Raw genomic sequence first — 25,526 nt, forward strand, 5'->3', positions numbered from 1 at the left:
ATAGGTTTTCAAACTTTGTCTCTGCACCTGTTAAAGTAATTTGAGGATTAGTATTGTCAAGGGGTAGTAGGTCTAAAAAAGGTCCAGGGCAGTAGGGCACCAGAGATCACCTCCAGTGGCTCAGGAATTTGAACTCCTGCTGTGCTGTGAGTTGTGTGGTGGGATCCAGAGTGACCTCTCCTCCAGGCTCCCTGCTCAGCTTTAATGTCTCTTATAGGCTGTGTCCACTTCCACCCACTCTTTGTGATTTTTAAGCTCTAGATGTATTGCTGAGCACTTCCAGTTGATATGGGGCCACAGGTCAGGAGTCATTATCTTGGCTTTTCCAGCAAGGAATCATCCGGGAGGGTTTGCTCCTATTATTGGTAGGTGCGTGGCTTTAGTGTGTTCAAGTGTTTCTCTGTTTTGGTTTTAGCCCTGGGGTGGGGGTGGTGTTTGGGATAGTTCAGCCTGGGTTTCAAGTCCTGAGCTCTTCTGTCAAGAAAGCCAGGGACTCTGCCTAGATTCAGGCCCTGCTGCTCTATATTGAGAACTTGGGCTCAAGTCAACTGTCCTTGCTTTGTGCTCCCACCTGGCTACTCTTCAACAACACCTCCAGCCTGGGTGTTGCTCACATACTGCTTTTGCAGGTCAGTGCTGGATCCCAGGAGCCCCAATGTTGATGTGTGCCCTGGCTGTAGCTACTGGGGGCTCTGCACAGCCACTGTTCATCTCTCTGGTGTGTTCTACTGCCCTCTTATCACACTAATCAAAGTTCACTTAAAATTTTCCCTACACCTTTCAGCAGGCCAGAGGTCCCTAGTGTATGCTGTTGTCATCCATTTTTTCCTCAGGTTTTTTTTTTTTAGCTGTATTTTTATAGCAACTTTTTTATCTTTCGGAAGCTGGTAGGCATGTGCACTCTGCTGCCATCTTGCTGTGCTGCTTCAGTTTCTTTTCTTGCATTTCTTAGGTTTATCTCCTCAACCCCTTTTCCTTTCTACCATATAGAAAGTATACATCAATTTCTGTTTGTAATAGTTATCTTAGAAATGCTTATTTAACTTTAATATCTACATTGAATCAATGCTTATTTCCTTTCCAAAATATAAAATTACCTGCGCCTCCTTGATGGTGCAAGAGGTCTCAGCATTTGAAGCTATCAGCAGCCTCTGCAGCACGAGTTCGATCCCTGGCCAGGGAGCTGACCCACATGGCACAGTAGACCTCTCCTGTCTCGCCTGCTGTGCCCCTCAGCAGTGTATTTCAATAGATCCACCTGTTCTGCTCCCCACACTCTCTGGTGAATCCGCTTATTCCCCCCACCCCCTGCACCTCTGGCCTGCATCCCACTTCTTATATGCAAAGATAAATATATATATATATAATTTATATTTATATTTATATTTATAATATAAAATTACCTGAGAGCATTTTAACTACTGTGGAAAGCTAGTCAGAAGTCACCACATTAGTGTTGAGTTTATTATTACTATGGTGACAGAGAAGCCCACCATGAAAGTTTTAGTAGTGTCTAGGGAGGAGAACATTCCCAAATTCTGGTAAAATTTTGAGGTGGGATGTAAGATGGATTTTTCAATGTGGAGCGTTGATTAGGATTGGATAAGGATCATAATGTAATAGTTTGGAGTTGTTGGAAACAGCCAGGAAAGAAGTTTCAGGTGAGGGGTTCAGCCTTGTTAGTAAAATGTTGATCTTTTCAATTGGATGAGTTTATGGTTTGGGGGAGGAACTTTTCCTGTATTAACAGTAAAACCTTTTGGCCAATAATGAACGCAATAAAATGGTAATGTTATGTTACTGTAAGCAGCAGATAGGTAGGTAGTTTTGGTCCTAATTGTCAAGCTGGTTTAATTTTCCTACAGTTATCCCCACTCCCGACAGAGAGAGACTTGGGTAGTGGAATGGAAGGAAATGAACAGGCTTAGATCCCAGCCCCAAGGGGACTCCTCCTAGACCACCCATGGTTTTTAACCTTGAGCTTTCTATACCAGGGCTCTGAAGGTACCTTGAGGTAAACTTAGGAGCCTGATTACCTCACTGATAATCTTGATCTGTTGTCCTTTTTATATACCAAAGAATTCTATTAATATCCTGACATTTCAGTATTACATTAAAAACTAGGTTTTCTTTCAGTCATTTGAGTTCTAATGGCCAAGAGATATTCCTGCCTAACTTTGCCCACCATGTAGTTTGAAAGACCTACATATTTTCAAGTACAAGTTCAAAATTGATTCTTAGAAAAATGGCAGAATAACTCTTCTTCATGACAGTGCTATACAACTAAAGTACAAAAGTGCCCTCTTATGATACAGTTTGAGAATTTAAATTTACCCCTTATAAATATTCTTTCAAGTCTGAATACACATAGCCTAGAAAATCTGAATCACTATTTTAGCTGTATCTTTAAAAACAGACTCATGTGATATGTTTGACTTTTCCCCATAGTCCTACAGAGGTCTCAACTCTGTTAAAGAACTAGAGTGAGTTGTGTTTTTATGAAATTAAACATTGTTATTATTACAAAGAGCAAAACACATCACATGCAAGTAAGGATTTATTGCTTTTACAGCCTGATTGGATATGCCTTATGGTTGAAATATTGGGGTGAGAAAAGGAACAAAAAGGTGAATTGTGTGTGTGTGTGTGTCTGTGTGTGTTTAAGGTCTGTGGGTTTGGGCGGAAGAACTGAGAAATCAGTGTTATCCCTGATATATTTTGGATGTGTAAATGTGTGAATAAATTTAGAAAAAGTTGAGTATGAGTTATTAGTAGGGTTCTAGCCCTCTGCTTATATTCAGTTCTGACCTATTATTTATCGATTCTGTCTTTGCCAAAGCTCTTGTGTTAGTGACATACGGTACCCTTAGGAGAGTGTATTTTTAGTGAAAGACTTATTTAAATTCTTCATTATTTGTTCTTTCAAAGTAAGTAGTCTACTTATTACATGTGAGATTTCAGAAAGAGAAAGCCTGTAAGGGACAACATATGAAAAAAAAAAAGAACTCCTCATTCTGTCCAATTTCATATAGCATCTCTCCTTTACCAAAACAACTGAGTTTCTTTTGGGGGAAATACTGTGACTGGTCCAGTGTAGAAAATTTTAATGATTTATAGAAATGCTAGTATATGAAGTGAAACAATGACTTATTTGATATTTAGAATTTAAAATGATCAAAATCGTTAGTTTTTATTTAATTTTTTGTTGGGGATCCTTTTCGCTCTTCCTCTGTTTATAATGGAATTAATGGGGCACTATTGTTTGGTCCTGTGTTTAGTCTTCTATTCAACAAGCACTTCTCCAGCACTGCGGTAGGTACCAGAGCCCACGCAGAGAGCAGGAGATGACTCCTGTCTTGAGCTGTGCTGAGTTCTGGGCAAAGGGGCAGATGAATAAACAGGCGATTCAAACAAAATGTTACCAACTCTAGGATGTGGTAAATACACAGTATAATTATTACTGTAACGGACTATGTTTAGATTGCTTTGTTGACCATTTCTTAATTCATATCATCACTGTATGTTTTACCAACAAGAGCCTATAAATAATTACGGTTAATCCATTGTAGAAAAATCAGGGTGATGGATTAACCGTGCCCTGCAGATATAAACTCAAGCAATCATTTCCTTTCTTTCACTCTAGTAAACGGTTTCTAAAGAAAATATAGATTTCTTATATCAATTTTACATTGCCAGTGTAGGCTGTGAGTGCTGAAATTTTAAGGAAACAATTGCTTTTTGAAAATAGTAAAAAGTATTCCTTAGTCGTATAAGTGGAAGAAAGGAGTATTGTTTATTTAGTTGATAATGGCCTTTGAATCCCATAAGTGCATCATAAGAATTTATTTCCCAAGCAAAATGTTTTCATGATCCCCTTAAAAGGACTGAGGGAAAGAACAGGCGCCCTAGTCACTGTTTAGCATAAGTGATCTTAAATTTTAGCCTTGGGAGATCCAAAGGCCTTATAAGAAGCCCTTCACTGCATCTTTCCCAGCCTCTTGCTCTATCCTTAATCCACAGAACTGAGCTAAGATTAAGTAGCTCGATATTAGACTGCAGCCCAGGGTTTCAGTCCAGCTCATGAAAGCAAGAAAAAGAAAAGCTAAATAAGAGAGTTCCCTTCTCAGGCTCACTGTGGGAACACTGCTGTAATACCACGTAAGATTTCCCTGGCTTTACAGTCTGTCCCCTGTGGGGTACGTACCTTAACCACTGACAAGAGGAAGGGGAACCAGATTGACTTAATTCACTATTAGTCCGCTGGACTTGCTTTAGGTACTCATCTGTGCCAAAGCACATGCAAGTTGGTTACCTAAACACAACCTGGCTTATGGAAGAAGAGGAATGTGATTCTATACGTGCAGACAAATGGTAGTGTCTGCTACGGGTCTTTGTAATAATTTAGAAGTGAAGATTAAAGCATAGGGAGATTAGTGATAATCCAGGGAGGTATGCAGATGCAGTGTTTATTAGGTCTTGAAAAATAGGTTAAGACTTTAGTAGCTGACTAGCACCTTGTGGATTCTCAGATGTTAGGTAAAATAGAATAAGTGCAATAAAAAGGAATGAGAACTCTAGACAGAGTTAGACTAGAGGAGCAAAAGTGTGAGCAATTTGCACAAAATGAATTTCTCTGCAGCATAGATAACTTGTATCTATAGTAAGTGGCAAGACCATCCTGGTGGGGAGGATCAAGTTATGAAGAACTTTGACTACTAAGCTGATGGACTTGGACTTCCTTTCTTATACTGTCAGAAGCTCAGGGTTTTTATTATTATAGAACAGACTCATGTGCCAGTCTATATTTTTAGAAGAGAATATAGTCAGACACATGCAGAATAGATTAGGAGAGTTGTAGGTATTTGAAATAGTTGAAGGAATTTTGTTATTTAGCAAATACAAAACTTCACATAGATGTTTCCTGACTTACACTTGGCCAAATTAGTTTCTGATGACTCCAGTAACAAAAAATATGTTTCTCTCTTACCTTGTCCCTGTGATTATTAGTGCTCTGTGTGTGTGGAGAGTGGGGACATGGGAGGTGCCCACCCATGTGTGTCCAAACAAAACCTACCCCAGTGCTTTTGAAGTCAAAGCTACATTCTTTTTTGCCCCACGTCCTGAATGTCATCAACTCTTGGTCTCCTTTTCTTGACTTCTGTAGACCTGCTACTTGTGATTTATTTCTCAGTCAGTCTGGTCTTCATAAAATGGTAGAGAAAGCTATGGAAGTGTCAATATTTTAGTGCTTGCCATCTTTGAAGGAGATAGGCATTTTTCCTGTAAAAGTTCTCAGAAGACTTTTGATCGATCTGGTCTGAAACAAGTATCCATCCCTGGGCTGGGGTGGGAGGGGACACAGTCTTATAGTTTTCTGTGTTATAGTGCTTACCAGGATTGGGGTTGCATGCCCATCCTGAGCCAAGTGTGATGGGTAGCAAAATGGTCCCTGAAAACTAAACTGTTTATTGACCCCCAGAAAGAGGAAGGAGGACTGATAAATGCAAAAATAAAAAGATCTCCACAATTAAGGTTCAAAACTGAGAGGAATTGAAGCGAAGCTGTCAAAGGTACAATTTATGTGTTTCTACCTGTACTTCTGGTCACAGCATAAAAAATTAGAGTGAAGATCTTACCAGTGCCCTTTCCAGCAACTCTTCAAGTATAGTTAGCTCAATGGCATAATTTATAGTTTTCTTATCCTTTGACCTCGCAGCAATTACTTTTGTAACTTAAAAAAAAATCATTCCCAAGAGGACTTAAAATGAAGGGTGGGGATCTGACCAAGGCTGAGATCAAGAGACTCTGCCCTTGGCTAATGAGATGTTTTGGTTTTATGTTTTGAAATGTTCGAATCAACATTCCAAGCAGAGAAAGAATGTATCCTGTAACTCCCAAAAGTCATGTCTGGCTCACCCGATGTTTTTCCCTCACCAGACGTCTACCTTTCTCCTGTATCTTGTCCTCTCTTCTGCTCTCACTATCTCTCTCTCTTCTTTGCCTTTCTTTCTCTTCATTACCCCTTTTTCATTTTGGTTTTTGCCCATAGCTCTATTCCCCACGATGGTTCAGAAAGACTTTTGTACTTTCACCATATGAGGATTTGGGGAATGTTCAAATGCTATTCTTCAAGTCATATCTTTACTTTCAGTCGCTGCCTTTATTCTCACCAGGGTGAAAAGATCCCTTGTTTGCGTCATCCAGATGGCATAAGAACTAAAACACAGACAGCTTTCAGAACCAAAGAAATACCCACATGACTAAGTAGCTCTTGCTAGTTATGTACCTGTACCATTTTACCAAACAAGATAAAACAAGTAAGAACAATAAAGCATTAATCATGAATAATAAAGGACTTTTAAATGCATAATTTTAAAATATACTATGATAATTCTTTATTGGCCTTCCTCTTCCCACTTCAATGTTTTATGAAGTAAAACCTCCAATATTAAATTATTAATGTCATTTTGCCATTTGTGCTTTCAAATAGCACCCTCTTTACAGTCCAGATATCCCTGGCTCTTGGAGAGCTAGATGGTATTGAGGTCCAAGCTTCCTTGTAGAACAGACTTATCATCTAAAGAAATTCATCTTGAAATAGGCTGTCCCCTTAGGCTTCTATCAAACAGGAAGATACTGATTTAAGAGTCATTTCTAACTGATTGATGGATTTGTCTCTAATTTTATTTGATTTCCTCTCTACACTTTTTGCTAGAGTTTCAAAAAAACTAACTTTTGCAAAAGGATCACAGTCTCATCAGGTAATTGAGGGTTAAATTTGTGTTATTTAAGAAAGCCTTTACAAGTGAAACTTGATTTTATTGCATCTGATTCACATATGAGCATCCAGAATGCAAGTTTAGGAGCACACTCACAGCTTCTTGGCAATGTGACTTACATATATATATATATATATATCCATTTCCAACAGAATGAATGGTATGAATATTATCTCTTAGTCTGTGTTTACTGTAGGTAAATTAGCAAAACTCTGAACCCTAGTAACTGATTTTCTATAGACAAACAAATATTATCATTTACTGACACTTATAGGAAGAACAGAGAATAAAAATATATTTTCTGTTTTATATGGTATATTGCTATGGATGGATAGGACCTCCTTCAAGGTAACATTTTATTAAGATGAATCGAGGAAACCTTAGCTTCATTTAGCACAGTGCTGAAAAGCAAGGGTTTGTGTTAGTTGTGTCTTGTCTACAGATTAGATGAAACTGAGTATGGGTCATGATGGGTGCTTGTATAAGCCATGTCCTGGCTTAAGAACAATTCACATGACCTCTGTGTTTGATAGCTCCCACTCTAACATGGGTAGTGTGGAAGAAGGAGGCCAGATGGTCCTGTCCCTCACAAAATAAACTTTGCCTTTGTGGCTCCAGTTCAGCACTAGGATACTGGGTAATGTAGTGAATTTTTTTTTTCCTAATGCCTTCTTCATATGCATATAGAAATATACTACAGCCCAGAGAAAGTTATACCTTCATTGTTTCTATCAATAGAACTATTCATAGTACTGGTGCACAGAGGTGTATGTTTCTATCCATTGTTAAGATCCCAAAAGAGACCACGGAGAGAGAAGATTTTCCTCACGTATCAAGGGAGTATCCTGAATGCATTTTTGGATCCCTGCAGTACTAGGATTACTAGTTGGAAAAAATGAAGGGATCCCAGTTGTCCTTTGCTCCATGTACTGCACCAATCACTTGGATTATTCGGTAGGATGAATTGGTGAATGATTGACGCAAGAATGTAACTTACCTGCAAGAACACTGATTTGTACTGCCTGACATGTCTCTGATATGGTTCTGTCGCTTCCTACTGGATCGATAGTCTTGGGTAAATTAATTAGCCTGTTTCATCATTATGTTTTAAAATATATATATATATATATATTTAAATGAGGAATACAACACTAAAAGCCTGTGTTTCCCTAGAATATGCACAAATAAATGGAAACATTAACATTTGTTTTGCCTTCATCCAAACAGATTATATTTTATAAAAGTTCTCTGAAAATTTTAAAGTTCAAGATAATTTTAACTTTTCTGTTTCTATGAAAAAGTTCACTTCAGAGTTAGAAATGTTGAATTATTCATAATACTTTGGATAGAAACCCATTTTAAATTTGGCATTAGTTTTAAATGGTAAATGCTAAAAGTTCTGATAAATTCCATATTGTCATCAGTTCAGTGAAAGCAATTTTCTGGAAATGTCACTGCTATATCATAGTCCAGTCCATCGCACACCTCTTCTGAGTGAGAAATGTACAGAATACTGTGTTTTACGTAGTCCCATGACTTCCCATTTTGAACTTAAGACTCTTCCTTTTTAAATTATGTTTAACATGACAAAAATGTTACAGCTTAGATAGCTCTCAGATGCTTGGTGGTTTCTTTTGTCAGTTTCAAAATCGTAACTGTATGACTCAACACCATGAAGAATTCTTGAATGTAATGGAACCAAGATTTTTTTTTTCAATTGAGGTAACATTGGTTTATAACACTGAGTATGACTCAGGTTCAAGCACATTTTTTGATTCAGTGTGCTGCTGATAGTTATGGAGTGGTAAAGTCTTATCCATTACCTACAATTCCTTTGGAAACTTCATTGCACAAAGATATTTTCCCCACAAATAGCTATTCCTCAGAACTGTTTCAACCACTTGGGAAAATGAATAAATTTTCAAATCTCAAATACACTTTGCTCCCTGTCTGCCCACAGACACAGATCGTTTCCCCACATGGCAGCTGACTTAACCCCCTACTCCTTTCTCACCAGAAACCCCACACACTAACTTCAAAAACATCATCTACTTCTTGACCTTTCTATCTGTAGTTCTCCATCTCAGTCCGTCAGTTTGAATAAGCAAGCTAGTTCATGATATCAAAATATTTGTGTAAATGGAACCAGTCATAATTTATTGCTTCTAAAATTATTTCATGGGATTGTGGTAGACGCTGTTTTTGCTGAGGCATTGGGGTTAATCTCAGTGGAAATGAGGCCTGCACTGTATGTTATCTTAGGGTATTTTGAGAAAAAAATCTCTCTAATCACAGTTTACTCACTATTTATCTAGATTAAGAACTTCCAAATAAGTGACTGTCATAGTTCAACATTGTGCTGCCAATTGTGACACTTCCCTTAAGCTTTGCAAAATTCAGACACTTTTTATGTGTCTTGAGAACATTGATATGAGGGATTTTCTTAGAAGATGAAAAGGAAATTTCAAAAATCCAATACAAGGTTTCCTGGGAGCATGAAAAGAAAAGGAAGAAAAAGATTAGTGAAGAAAAAAAGAAGAGAGGAAGACGAGAAGGAAGAAAGAAAGGAAAGTGGGGGAGAAATTGATCTCTGAGGGGTGCCTGCTTATCTGCAGATTTATTCCTTTTTGGGGATACTCAAGATATTGAAAGCCTGATTAGAGAACTAAGCCAAAGAAGCCAAATCATACATGCTGCCATTTATTGAGCACTTACTGTTAGCCAAGTCCTCAAAATTAGATAGAATTTGAATAGTCTTTCACCATCATTCATGGTAGAAATTATCCCCATTTTACAAGGGAGCATACAAGCTCAAAGAGGATTAAAAAGTTGTCTAGATATACAGAGCGAATATGCTCAAGCATCACTTAATGATAGGGGTTTTGAGAAATGCATTGTTAGATGATGTGTGGACATCACACCGTGTAGGTGATCAACCCTGGAGGGCTTATTCTACCTCTTTCTATAGGCTGCATCTGGGGCCACCATATGTTCATAGTGCCTCCTGGACAGAACCACCATTATCAGGTGCATGACTGTAAACAACAGAGATGGTGCACACACCTTTGTGCCTAGGTCTAGTATTATGTAGAATCATTGCATCGCTGTTACTGTCATTGTCTCTATTAGTGTCATATTATTTGCTAGGCAAAAAAATCATTATCTGTCTCTCTTGTTCATCATATAATTTAATAAAGTTAACACCTTGTAAGAGTGTAAATCTTAAGTAACACAGCTTAATTCTATGAACAATTCACTTCCTAATGATGATTTCGATAATAAAATAGACACTAATTTGGAACACATAATTTCACTCCCAAACTGTTAGCTAATAATCGGAATTTATGGTCATCAAATCTTTTCAAATTGATGTAGAGTTAAAGTTTAATTATGCTCTGGCTTACTGGGCTGTGGTTAGATGATATGAGCATTTGCTCTCCTGTGATTAGAGATGACATTTGTGCTCACTGGATACCTACTAAGTGTAAGGAATTTGAGTGACAGAGCAGAAGCATTAACATAATACTTGCCCTCAGGTAACATCTGAACCAATCAGAGATATCTATGCTTGAGTGAAACAAGCTGATATATAGTTCAATGATAAATTGTGAAGAATACAATGACTTTGCAAAATATAGGAGGTCAGCATCAGATAGCTGCCGAAGACGTAACAGGTGATGGCTGTTTGGGTTCATGAATTCACCACAGGATGTGACCTTTAGATGACTCAAACTCTGACTTGAACAGCTTGTGGAGCAGTGAGTTCTTTTCCAAAAGACCAACCTACAAATCAGAATTAAATTTAAATGAAAATTATACCATCCAAGGTTCTGATTTGACAGACAAGACAATTAATAGCAGCAATTGATGGTGTTGTGTGTCATGTTCTGTGGCATGTGTGCCAAGGTGTTTTATGAAAGAGGCATAAGATAAGGCTTTTTAAAATTGTATTATTTTATAGAGGTAATGTTGGTTTACAACACTTATGTGATTTAGGGGTACAGGTTCACACCTCTTCAGATGTATGTCACCACACCACACCCACCCCAAAGCTCCAGTAATCCTCAAACAATGCTTTGGGTTCCTCTCACATTTGCTTCTTATTTCCATCCTCCTGCTCTCCTAAGACATGTTTATAAGGTAGAGACGTTCTTCAGTGGTCTAAAAGGAGGAGAAAAATTACATATTGACCAAAATATTTGAACTAATAACATTTTATGGAACTTTGAGTGATAAAGACTTAGTCACATACCATGTTATAATTCATTAACTCCTGTGTAAGAAAGTAGATGAGAAGAAAGAGAGAAAAACCTCTTTCCCAGTCCTGCTTCTTACTTCTTGAAACTGGTAAAATGTTTAGTCAAAAAATATAATAAATAATAAAAATAAGACTTGAGTTGACTTCAGAGCATGCAATTCATACTGCTTTTCTAGCCTTTTTATTCAGTGCAATAACCTCTAGCAACAATGAGATATTTAGGTAGATATCACTAATTTGCTAAGCTTCAGTGAACTCTAAAAAATGTCCCTCTTTGGAGAAAGAGTTGAAGGAGATACAGCAAGATACTAAAACACAACAAGCTGCAAACCAGTTTTCAACAAGTATGCCAAGGTATACGGCAAATTGGGATGCTCACCATGGTAATGGTAGCATGTGAGAAAATATAGGATGATTAACATTGTAGTGAATTCTGAAGAATAGTGACTGATTTATTACTGAATAAATCCTAGTGCCCTTCTTTTTAAAAATCCACTTGGAATTATTTTGAGAAAATTAGTCATGCCTACATTTAATGTGAATAGCCAGAATTAGAGAAAAAATATCCATGTGTGTAGTTATATAGGAATATTACAATGTGTAATATAACAACATGTGTAATCATAAATTACATGGTTCCCTACTCTATCTACATATATTTGTAAATACATGTATATGTAAATACATGTATTTGTAAATACATGTATATGTATATTTGTAAATACATGTAAATGTATATGTGGAAACCCATCCATCCATCCATCCATCCATGCATCCCTCCCTCCCTCTTGCCCTCCCTCCCTCAACAATGACAATGTGTGGACCAAATATCATGATATGACTTGAATATAAAATGATTATTATTAGCTGGGGCACCAGAAAGCATTTAATATACTGAGCCTCCCTGGTGGTGTAGGTGTTAAAGTCTCAGTGCTATCAGGCTATTGACAGCCACTGTGGCATGAGTTCGATCCCCAGCCCGGGAGCTAACCCACATGGCACAGCAGACCTCTCCTGTCTCATCTGCTGCTCCGCTCAGCAGTGTGTTTCAGTAGATCTGACTATTCTGTTCCCTACTCTGTGTATGGTGAATCCTCTCATCCCCTGCACCTTTGGCCCACACCCCAGTTCTTTTGCATAAATACATTAATAAAAATAAATCTTAAAAAAAAAGAAAGCATTTAATAATGTGACAGATATTCAGATAATATCATTCAGAGTAGTAATGGGTGTGGTGTGTGTGGGCCATGCTGTGAAAACAGTGGGACTTTGCTGTGGACCTCACAGCGAGAGTCCCTGAGGAGGGCATACGTAATTAAATGTGAAGGGCAGGCAGTGAGACTTGAGAATGAGCGTATCAAGCGAAGTGGTGGAGGTGTTTGTATGGGTGGTAAGAGATGTAATCTACTTTTAAATATTGAGCATAGAATCCCTTGTTTTAAAGGGATGGGGTCCCTCTCCCTTTTACTCCCCATATCTAACCAAGCCCCCATACTCAATATTTTAAAAGGGACCATTAGGAAACGCTAAGCATATCCAGCAAAATGTACCACCATATGTGCTTGGAACCCATTAGTCATGACTTGGTGATATAATGTACGTTCTTGACCTATGACAGGAATATTATTGCTGGAGTTGCTGTACAAAAAAAAAATATGATCATATTTGCCATCTGGTAAAATATGCTGTCTCGCCCAGGTTGAGGTTCACAAATGACTAAACCCACAATTACTCAGTTGCCCAAAGGCCCACAAGTAGAATGGAAAGTTGTCTGTGTTTCTTCTGATCCCTGCACTGAAGTTTGGGGAAGGGGAAGAGAGAGGAAACACACTGCTCTATCCACAGTTTATAGCCTTTGTAATTAGAAGTAATTCAGTTCTCTTATCAACCAAATGGAATGGGTCCAAATTAATGTGTTCTTGCCATAGTAAGATATAGTTGATAGGGCCTGGGGACTAGATTAAAAGCCTTTAGAGAGCTTAGCATCTAAGCTTTCTTTGGAATTTTCCTGTGTTGTCCAATATTTTATAGACATTTGATATATAGTTTGCATATTTTAAATTTTACCTGAAGTGAAAACATAAATAGCTTTTTAACTGAAATGAAAGTGCATAAATTGCTACAAAAGGGCCTCCCCTGGTGGCGCAGCCCTTGAGTGCAGGGCTGCGAAGTTGCCCACAGGCCGGGCCACAGGCGAGGGTCCCACATGGCGCGCAGACCTCTCCTGCTGTGCCTGCTGCTCCCCTCAGCAGTGTACTTCGGTCCTTCTGTCTGTTCTGCTCCCTGCTCTGGCTCTGGTGAATTCTCTCACCCTCCCGCGCTTCTGACTGTACCCAGTGCTTGTATAAATAAATAAATAGACAAACAAACAAACAAACAAATAAATAAATCTTTTAAAAAATAAATAAATAAAATAAATTGCTACAATGGCAACTTTTTAGAACTCAGATTTGCCTGTATGTGTGATAATTACACCTCTTTACAGGCATTTTTCTGAACAATGAGGTCTAATATCTACTTGGTTCTACTGAAGGAATATTAATAGGTAGTTCCTCACACTGCCCAATGATTTGGAACTCTTATGCTTTACTTTTATTATTTCATAAGATTAATAAAATTATGATGTAGAAGTGTGGTTGATTACTTTCATTATTAGAGAAGGAAATTGAAGCAGGTAGATTAAAAAAATTGAAGCTCAGTGGGAAAAGTAGGTAGCATTCATGCACTAACACACCAAAAAAAGCTACTCTACCTTGTCTGTCAAGGAATGAAAAATCAGAGAAAACATCTGGAGCAAAAGTGGAAATGAAGTGAGTGATACATTTGAAACCTAAAAACTGCTAAGTTTCTGGTAGCGCAGGAACCTATTAACCACTATGGTAGGTATGCTGGCTATAGTAGGCTGTAACGACAGCCCTTCAAGGGGTCATTTTAACAGGATAAAGGAATAAATAAATACAGAGCACAAGGAAAAATTTTAAAGTGAGAAGGGGAGAATAAAACAAAGCTAGGGCCAAAAAGGGATCTTGCAGAGGAAGGTGGATTTAGCCAAGTGGGCACTAAGCCTTGAATTTCTTATTTCCCTTTTCATTTCTCAAAATATGAAGTAATCGCCTTAGCAGGACTTATAACAGTGATCAAATCACCTAACAATCTGAAATGTTTCCTTTCATATAAAGGTTTTTTTTGTGTTGTTTTTAAGAAATGACAGTCCTTTTTTCTTTTTTTTTTTTCTTTTTGGCCTCATGGTATAATCTGGCTCTATGAAAAATAGAATCCCATGTAATCCCCTAAATTGTTCATCACTGGAAATACAAGTGCTGGTCCTATCAATGGAAAAAACTCAACAGTTTAAAAGTTATCACACTTTAACATATGATATGACTAGGATGAATTTTTTCCTCCTTTCTGAAATTCTACGGTCACCATGAAAGTTTTGAAATTCTTTTTCCTTTGTCAAGTTTTGAAATCTCAAGAAATGTTATTGATGTGTATACATTACCTGACTTCCATTCAGTGGTTTACGTTAGTCTCCAAGATTGCTTTGCTAGAAACTCCTTTTTTTGTATCCATTTTACCACATTCTGTCCCTGGAGTCTGCATATGTTTTTTGTTGTTTAAAATATTCTAAAAGATTTACTGCATATTTGATAATGTACTTCCTTAAAATAAATACATGCTTACTTGACTTATGGAGTAATATAACAACGAAAGTGGTGTAAGTTGAATTTTGCCTCTACCTGCTCTCTAAATATCAATACTCTACAGATAAACATGTATATGTGGGTGTATGTATATATGTATACATATATTTATATATGAGGGATACATACACACATTTATGTATATTTAGAGTATGGATATCTAGAGTACATGTGTACATAAATATGGATGTATACATACGTATATATATATATTCTATATGGTGATCACTGAAAAAAAGATAGAAAAAACAAATTAAGTTTCTATTACTTGTTTGGGGCATTCCAGTAATTTAAAATCATAGAGATGAATAAAAGATTAAGAAATCTAGAAAATGAATGGGATTTTCTTTAGATAATAAAAACTTTATCAAGCTTCTTCTTTATGCCTTTTCCCATTCTATTATTTCTTCTTAGAACCACACTCATTGGTGTTATATCTGATAAGACATGTATTTATCAGGAGTCAGATGGAGCATATGTCAAATGAATCCCAAAATATGCTTTGTGTTCTAAAGGCTGACTTTTGAAGGTGTGATTGTGCTGACAGTATATAAGAAGGATTTTGTCCCTAAGACAGCCCTTGTATTTGATAAGTCCCCCACTTAGCGTGGCACTTTGTAAGTTTTGTGTAGTAACATAGTCAGGAGGAGGCAGCTTTGTTCCCGGGTGGGATTAGAGCTTCTGATCTTGGATCTGCGTGGTCAGAGGCCACCTTGTGCAATGTGATACATTTTTCGGACTCCACGGTACATTTGCATGGCTGCCTGGAACTTCCATTAGTGTGTTTTCCTCTCACTTTGTAATACATTGGTATTTATAAGTTGGTTTCCATGGATATTGCTTGTAGAAAATTATAATATGTGCTGATATAATATGTATTCAAGAGACTTTGGAAAATCATTAAACTTTCTGGAAAATACAGTAGTGAGTGTATTCTAATAATATGTTGTGTGTTTAAAACTGCATTTTTTTTAATGTACCTAAACACTAAAGGGAATGTGATTTGGTTCTTAAACCACGAGGGAAAAATGACCTTCTAGTCTATCTAGTTCAGTTGTTCATTTGCCAAGGAGGATCCTGTGTCTCGAGTCATTGTATACTTGGCCTGTGGCTCAGTACATGTTCCTTGAAATCACCATTTTAGCAGTCGGGACCAAAATGCTCTGCACATTTGTTTGTGTTTGTTCAAGTGCTGACCCCTGGATCTGTTCTTCCCAGTGTCAAAATTTTGAGTGATATATCCTGTTGGAGGACTGAAATTTCAGAGAAGTTATTCTCACAAATCATTCTAATATGATATAATACCATGTAAATCTTTAAACAACAAATACCAAGTAAAAAAACCCCTCATATCCAGAAACTATACCCCAAATTCCCTTAATAGCCCAAAAGAAAATTTTCCTTTTACTTTCATATTTTCTAAACCAAACTTACTGTATCATTTGCAAAAACATTATCATCTAAAGGTAAAGGCGTATCTAAATAGATAAGCCTTTTAAAATGCCTTATGTCACTAATCAGCCATTTAATTATTTTCTTTTAAAATCATGCCTGAATTCAGATAATACTTTGATAAGCAGAGCATAACCCTATTCAGATTTTTTTTTTAATCATGCTACTAAATGTTTTTGTAAAGCTGGTAGAAAAATACATACGGATATTTGTACCCTTCCACAGGATGAAGTCCATTGCTCACATATATGGTTGTGATGCTAGGAATTATATTAAAAAGACAGAATTTACCACTTACTGAGCAGCTTACTTATTAGGCATTTTTCTAAACACTTCATATACATTCTTTTATTTAATTCTCATATTTAATCCTTAATTCTAATAACAACAAATTAAAAATAAATAAGAATCACACAAAAAATAAAATAAATACATGCAAATTTTATATGCATGAATTATCAAGTTGACTGCTCATTTATTTGAATTACTCTTTCTTTTTTAAATATTTATTTATTTATTTATTTATACAAGCACTGGGTACAGTCAGAAGTGCGGGAGGGTGAGAGAATTCACCAGAGCCAGAGCGGGGAGCAGAGCAGGCAGAAGAACCGAAGTACACTGCTGAGGGGAGCAGCGGGCAGCAGGAGAGGTCTGTGCGCCATGTGGGACCCTCCTCTGGTGGCCGAGGAGCAGCCGGGGATCGAACCGGCACTGAAGAAGCTGCGAGCAGCTTCGCAACCCAGCGCTCAACCACTGTGCCATTGGGGAGACCCTCATTTATTTGAATTACTCTTACTGGTTCCTCAGCCACTGAACAAGATCTTTTGACCTGCTTGAATGAAGACACACAATACAACAATCGTAAGCATTAATGAATATTTTCTCCATTTTAAAGAATATGTTCTGTGTGTAACAATTTTCCCTCTGACTTATTTCACAAACCATATTTTCTAGATCCATTCATACTGCTACAGACAGTAGAATTTCATCTTTTTTTATAGCTGACTAGTTGTTTATTGGATATACATATCACAAAGGAAATGAATGAACTAAATAAAACAAAAAATAAGCTTTTAGATTATAAAACCAAATAGTGGTTACCAGAAGGGAAGGGGTCAGGGAGTTGGTAAGTCAGGTAAAAGGAGTTCATTATATGGTGGATAGATTTGATCTTTTAGTGGTGGTCTTAATGTAACATATCGAGATATTAATTTATAATGATCTGCCCTTGAAACATAATATTTGAATGGAATGTTGCTTCAATGAAAATGGTTAAACTTGTTACTATGAATGTTTTTATTTCTAATTTCTATTGTGGACTTTTTTTCTCTATTCAGTTTCTGGGTTTTTTTTTTTTTTTTGCTGAAAAAAACTATAGATATGTACATATTGATATTATATTTAGTCGATTTATTAAATTCTCTTATTTTAGATGCTTTTTTTTAAACAAAAACTTTTCAACTGTCTTTGACACCTGTGTTTCTCTCTTACCCATCCCATCTCATATCACATCTTCCTTAAAAGCATACACAGCATATAAATATTCTTTGTTTATGCTGAAAGCATTAATATCTGTTTTCTCAGCAACTTTTTAGTATGCAGTTTAATCATTAAGTCATCCATTTAACTTAGTTTTTCATATTTTTATGCCATAATGCTACATAAAATATACTTAACAAATTTTAAAAACAAATGTTCATCCGTAATGATATCTTCTTTTTCATTCCTTTGTAAATTCTTGACATTCACAATTTCTCTCTCTCCCTGCCTCCTCCCAGAACTATATTTTGGTTATAATTCAGAATTCTAATTTTCTTTAATAGATACCTTTTATAATTCTTATCTTCATTAGTTTCCTTTGATTTGCTGAATTTTTCTGGTGTTGTTGACTTAATTCATGGCTTGTAAATCTGTGATATTTTTATTTAGTTCTAATATAATTTTAAACTTTTCTTATATTTAAAACCACACCCTGTACATGTACAAATTAAACACTTCTCATAGGTAGGACTCACATTTTCATGAGGATTATTCATCATGTAGTGTGTGTGCTTGTTGGTTTGACTTACACATTTCTTTTAGGATTAACATTTTAATAAAGAATTTAGAATGGCTAAACATTGAAAGTTATGGAATTAAAAAAAATCTGTTTTGATTGCTGTGTAGTATTCCATTGTGTGTTTATACCACATAGTTTTAATCCACTCATCTGCTTTTGGGCACTTAGGCTGTTTCCTTATCTTGACTGTTATAAATAGAGCTCCAGTAAGCACAGAAGTGCAGGTTTCCTTTCCAATTAGTGGCTTTGTATTTTTTTGTTTTGTTTGTTTCATTATTTGCACCAACATGGATGGAGCGGGAAGGGATTATGCTAAGTGAAATAAGCCAAAAAGAGAAATAAATACCAGATGGTGTCACTCATAGATGGGACATAGAAAAAACAAACAAAAGTCAGACAAACACACACTTTAAAACCAACCCTTGAAAGCTGACCCTGGATCTGGGGTTTTCGGAGGAGGTGAGAAAGGAGATGGTTTGGGGGGAGCACAATCATGGTGACTACACCTGAGGGGAAATCCTATACTATCAAAACATTGGCAAGGATGTGGAATAATGGTACTTCAATAACAATAAGTAAATTAAAAATAAATAAAAGGAATTATACAATGAAATATCTAAAATTTACGTGCACGAATTATCAAGTGGACTAATCATTTATTTGAGTAACACACAAATTTTCTGCAATTAGGTCTCAAAATAAAACAAATATAACAATATGGGCATGTTTTAAATAAAATAGTTTGACTAAGCACTTAAGAGCATGGGCTCGTAATAAATATAATTATTATTTTTTGAAGTTATTTTTATGTAAGTTAAATATTTTGGTGTCCAAATAGGGATCTAAGATTTTTAATATGAGCTGTAATCTAATCTGCTAACCTGAAGTATAAACCAGCAATCTCTGTAGTATAATTGTCATCTTAATAATTTTATTATTTTCCTCAACAACTGAGTCTTCAGTTGTTTATTTGTTTCACTCCACCCTCAATTTTGATAATTCGTGGGATGATTTCATGAACAGAGTTTTAGTAAATATGAACTAGAAACAGACTGTTTTGCAGGATTGCTTTATTTTTATTGAAAGAACCTGGCTGTCTGACAATTCTGTTAACCAATGACTTTATTTCTTTGTTAAATTCCTTATAATTCTGGGAGTAAGAGTGCAGTTCTCTTATCCTCACAGTTTTTAAATTCCCACATGAGTACAAAAATTTTGTCTACAATACCAGACTTGTTTGTTAAACATAAAAGAACATAAATCCTCCATGGGTCCCCAGGGGTATGTTAGAGAAAGGGAGAGATCATTATAAACCACTTAGCACTGTGTGCTCTGTATCATGTTGCCGTGAGAAAGTGATGTTTGATTGGCTCATAAAATAGATTTAGTAAATCCTTTAAATACTGATGTAAGCAATTGTGCATGTTGGAAATTAATACCTGAGAGTGTATTATAAGGATTACCATGTCTCCAGCACAGTCACCTGGTGTGCATAGCCTTCTGAATTTAAGAATGGTTATGTTTTGTGCTTTTACTTTTATGTGTCAAATGTTACTTGGTACTGTCATCTCTTTCCCTTTGGCTAAGCCTGTGGTGCCTTTTGTCATTATCTTCTCTGCTTTTTCTTCCTGAAAATGAATAAATGACTCTATAACTTGAACCTACTTATAATATAGCAACCAACTCACCAACTTGTAAATGAATTCTACATTCAGCAAATAGGATTCGAGCAGAAAAAATAAAGAAAAACCTTCAAATTATTAGGAAAGACCACTGACTCCATGCCTGCATCTATTTCTGGTTACACACTTCACTCTCAAACCAGTTGAGGCAAACTATGAAATCAGGTGGTAGTGGTTTTTGTTCTGTTTCTATTTCGAAGACTAGATGTAACCATTGAGCCTGGGGATACTTTCCAGATAGTTCTTCACTTGGTCTAATTTACATGATCTTGAATATGTTTTACATTAAAACTTTGCTATGTTTATGATCATATCCTTTAGCAAGTGGGTTTACTGTTTTAAGAGGTAAAACTAAACCTTAGTAAGTAATGAGTTTATTAATACTTTTCAGTTTCTTGGACATCTAAGCTATTGTTCTACATTAATGGTAAAATAATTGGATAAAAGTTATATTGTTATATGGTCCCACTTTTGAAAAAAATTCTTAAAAATTGTTATGAAACAATAACATTTGTTCAGTTCTTCTGCTTTATAGGCAAGCAACAGTACTTTTTAAGATGTTCATTTTATTTCACTTTCATGGAATGCAAAACTGTGTAGATTTTGAAAGTAGTGTGATAAATGTAAGTGGCAGACTTGTATGAGCTTGTGAGAATTAATTGCCTGTTGTCTAACTGTAAATCCAGAAATTGTTAAAAAAGATTAGGGTTTTTTTTTAATGGCATCAAATTCAATAGAAAAATCTTCATGAAAAAAGTAATAATGTACTTGTCACTCCTCTATTATTTTAAGGATAGTGATTTTTGTCTTAGGATATAAATTGGATAAGGCCAAGTTTAAGACTTATTTGTTCCTAAATAAATTCTTAACATGTATAATCTAGATATTTCCGTGTGTGGTTAAAAACTCCTTCCAAACACTTTAAAAGAGCTTGCAAATCAGATAAACACATAATGGTGTTGCTGTTTTGTTTTTAAAACAGGAATAAAACAAAAATGATATACAATAAAATACCTATGTGCCTTAAGTTTAGGTTTCTTAAATATGATGTTCTTTTCTCTTAAGGCTCTTTTCTATCAAAAAGGTTTTAACAGTTGTTTTGAGAATAGTCTGAAAAAAAGTTTTGAAGCTCTGTCCTATCCAACCAGTTTATTGAAAATGACTTCATAATTGCCATATTTTGGTTTTCACCTTCTTTGATCTTTTTTTAGCACTTTGTGCTTCGACCCCTTCTGCTTCCCTCTTCCCTTGGCTCAGTGATTATGACTCAGGATGTTTCCATCTTATGTCCTTGATTGCTGCTTTTCTGTTAAAGAATCTGCCTATCCACATTTGAAATGTGTTGTTACCTGACATTCCTTAAATAGATGATGAAACCACATCTATGTTACTCCCTCCCTGGAATCTCCGTAGCTTATTTGCTTAAGTTTTATCTGCTACTAGGATGGCAAATTCAGCAGCCTACTTGGACAGTGACCCAAATAAATTTAAAAAAAAAATCTAAGTATTTAAAAAAAAGGGCAGCATAAAAAAAATACTGATTTTTCAAAGTGAAAAAGAACACATCCTATATAAACTATGTACATGACCCAACCTCAGTTGCTTTGGAGGAATGAAGGTCTAATGCTCATTCTTCTTTCCTGAACACTGCTGCTATGTTTACTTTGTGCCCAGCATGCAGGTGTTAGAAATAAAGTAATAAATTAGAAAAAGATACCTCCTCTCCTGGAGCTGACACCAGTCTGGAGATGTGTGTCTTCATGGAGTCCCATTAAGACTAATGCTATTTAGGGGGCTCCCTGGTGGAGCAAGGGGTTAAGACACAACTTATGAAGCTATCTGCAGCCACTGCAGCATGAGTTTGACCCCCGGCCAGGGAGATACCCACATGGCACAGCAGACCTCATTCACTGCTCCCCTCATCAGTGTATTTCAGTCAATCTGACTGTTCTTTTCCCCACTCTGTCTCTGGTGAATCCTCTCCACCTCCACCACCCCTGTACCTCTAGCCTGTACCCCAGTTCTTCTATGTATAAATAAATAAATCCTTTTTAAAAAGACTATTAATATTTAGTATTACAGGGACTGCAATTTTTTAAGCCAGAAATTTAGATTTTTGTGTATAATTTTACCTTTTATTGACTTTATTCAGATAGCACCTGTTAAAATTGTGCTTACCTGTTTGCAACATTGCCTGACAAAATAATAGTCTAGCATTTGACATCTGCTCACCTACACCTATTTTTCCAGCTTGATTTCATCTACTCCTTTGTTTCCGTCCTCTATTCACAATTGACCGCGCCTGGCGCCTTCTTTCTTCTATTACATCTTAAGTATTGTGCTTCGCGCTAGAATGCATTTCCACTTTCCCCCTTCCACCCCTGGTCAGTCAGTACTCATTGACAGCCCGAATGTTTCTTGTAAGATGACTCTAATCTCACTGTATAGAATTACTTTCACCATGCCAGTATTCCACAGAGTGTCCTGCATATTCTCATTAGAGCACTCACCCAAGTGTTTTATGGACCCTGAGCTCAAAGAAACTATAGTTTCATCTTTGTATTCTGAGACTCTAGCACAGCACTTTGCATCAGGTCAGTGTTGCATGAAGACTTGTAGAATGACTGACCAGATCTGAAATCTGGCTCTCTTCAAATTTGCAGTGGTGGTAACCTACATCACATAGGTTTCATTCCCAAGCACAGAACCAACAGACACTCGATGAATAGAAGCTTTGTTTCACAAGAAACAATCTTAATATAAAAAGTACCCTTTGATTTAAAGTGCTGGTAATCAATTTTTGTACCAGGTATATCTGAAATAACTACTTAGGTTGGCTCCTGGCCCCACCCCTGGCAGGTGCCAGTACACACTTACCCCAGAACTGCTGGAATGGTTATACTGGCTGACTGATGCATTTGTAATTAATGACAACCTCACACTTGTTATATGATGGAGTAGAACTACACTCTCCCTTATATATCTGAGATTTCTTATTGATTGATTCCTAAGGTAATGTTAAGTGGTATGTGTGGGGGTGGGGCAAAATAATGCAAGAGAGATATGAGGGGCAGACTTTCTTGACTGGCAACTGTGGATCAGCAATATTCCAGGCACTGCACACATGCCCTCCTGTTTTTTCTTTTTTAAAGCATCCTTGTTAGGTGGATGGTATTTTGCTCAATTTAAGGTTGAGGGGAATGAGGCTGAAAGGGGTCAAGTTATGTGTCCTAAGAATTCTAGGTACTTCTTTAGAATGAAGGTTTGTAAGTGGAATTAGTTTATTATTTATTTTTGATCTGCTTCAACAGGTTGTCTCTACTGTGAACTCAGTACTGCACAGAATGTATTGTTATTTTTAATTTTCTGGTATCTGCTAAGTTTACATCTACCTTTAAATTTCTTTTAAAATCTGCCAGTGGTTCTCAACCATGTCAGATTTCCTTTTTAACAAGTTATGTGACATCCTCTTTAGAATTATGAAGTACAATTCAAAAAAGTCATCATCTACTTTTATGTGAATTGCTAAATAATTAATAAAGTGACCTGCTTGCTTTATAAAGCTGAAATAATAACAAAATAATTTATATTAAAATAATGTATTTCAGCACATAAGCACATCAGCACCTCACATTAGAAAAATGACAGGAAATGTCAGGCATGTCTTTCTCTTAAGTAGACTCACTGTGAATGTGGCAGGGGTAGATACAGGCTAATATATATGTTTTAATTGTGATGCGATGATGTAAACAATGTTCCTATTAATGATGCATTTTTTCCAAAATAGCAAGTAAATCTTGATTAAGTTCCAAAGTATAGAAACTTCATTTAATTTATTTAATAGTTAAATTTCTGGAAAACTTGGCTTAAATTGGATGAGCAAAAATATCACCAAAAATGAATGTTCAGTTAATTGTTTGAAAGACATGGAATACATGGGACACATGGTCATTTTTAGGTCTTTCTGTTGCCAAGCACCCATATACCCTGACATCTCCTAGTGCCCCCCTCACCCCTGTTGTTGAGACACCCTAAAATGCCTCTACACAGTTCAAAAACATTTTAAGGTGCAATACTGATATCAATGATAAAGTACCACTGATCTAAACCTTCCAAAACCAAAGCTGATGTTTTTAAAAAAATTTTAATAGGGTTGATGGTCTGAAACTAATGGGCTATATACCAGGAATGAAACCTGGGGTAAAACTGTCATGTCCAGTTGGAAATTAAATAGAATAATGCGTTAATTCAGTCTCAGATATGATTGCGCAATACAAATTATTTAAGTTTTCAGATGACTAGCAAATTTGGAGTTTGTAAACAGTATAATGGGAGAGCTTGGAAGACTCATTTCTTTCTCTGGAATATTGGATTATATTTACACAGCCAAATTTGAAATCAAATAGTGGTCCCTATCATTTTATCTCTGGGCATGGGATATTTTGTTGTTTTCTGTTTTTGTTTTTGTTTTTGTTTTTTTCATTTAGTGAAATTTTGATTTACCATTGATTTATAGTTCTATATAAATTTGGGGGTTGCATTGTCACCTCTGTGTGTGTGTAGACCTCACCTCACCCACCAGCAGGGCACTAGCACCTGTCCCAGTAGCTGAAGGATGCCCTCTGCCCTCTTCCCTTCTCTCCCATCCTTTTCCCCTCCCCATTCTGGTAATCACTATATTGAACAGGGAATTTGAATCACCAGCATAAAAGATGATAATTTTTTTGGTCTCTTTTCTTTTTGTCTCTTTGCAGGTATGATTTTGTAGAAGTTGAGGAACCCAGCGATGGAACTGTATTAGGGCGCTGGTGTGGTTCTGGTTCTGTGCCAGGAAAACAGATTTCTAAAGGAAATCAAATCCGGATAAGATTTGTGTCTGATGAATATTTCCCTTCTGAACCAGGGTTCTGCATCCACTACAACATTGTTGTGCCAGTAAGTATCACTTAGTGATCCCCTTATTGGCATGGGTCAGTGGGGTTACTGCCATCCGGGCATTCGTTGAGCCATGTGTCAAATGGCAACTAAGTGGACCTGTTCTGACCTGCAGAAAGCAGAGCTCTATGGAGATGTAGCTAGGAGATCTTCTTCTAGTAATCTGCCAATACTTAGGAAAACAGTAGGCCTTGAACTTGAGAAACAAGAGGACATGATGGGTCTCTCTTGCCTTATTAGTATAACTTGGTGATTTTAATCATGTCAAATTGCTCTCTGGAGTCATTATTGATCATGAATTTCACGTGCTCACAAGTTTTGATTCTTTGGGGTTTAAATTTACTTCAACACTCCTCTGTGGTTTTTTCTCCTGTCCTTTTTCTTGGTTTCATAGATCCATCTTCTTTCTCAGTAGCCACTCTCATTCTACTTTCTGTCGCTGCCCACAAAATGCTGAGATTTGATGAGTGAGAATTTGACACTTGACAAGTGATTTTGCAGAATGTATAAAATCATTGTTGTATATTTCTAAATGTATTCCTCCCTCCATGCCTCCCATACCTCCCTCCCACCTCACACACATATACAACACTTACTAACTGGGTAACAACCCATCAGTCTTATCTGTGTACTGATGACTGTAAACCTTAGGGAAGA

At 36.5% G+C, this 25,526-nt stretch overlaps 1 protein-coding gene across 1 annotated transcript in view; it reads left to right on the forward strand.

The window, feature by feature from the left end:
• The window catches only part of PDGFC (platelet derived growth factor C), a gene marked incomplete at both ends in the record, with an annotated part of 159,999 nt that overhangs the window by 94,839 nt on the left and 39,634 nt on the right, over positions 1 to 25,526 (forward strand). Inside the window, one exon of the mRNA XM_084245228.1 lies at positions 24,689 to 24,869. Coding sequence (XP_084101354.1) covers positions 24,689 to 24,869 — 181 coding nt within the window. The remainder of the gene's footprint in view (positions 1 to 24,688; positions 24,870 to 25,526) is intronic.

The sequence above is a fragment of the Talpa europaea genome (assembly GCF_964194135.1).
Source record: "Talpa europaea genome assembly, chromosome: 10".
Classification (NCBI taxonomy): Eukaryota; Metazoa; Chordata; class Mammalia; order Eulipotyphla; family Talpidae; genus Talpa; species Talpa europaea.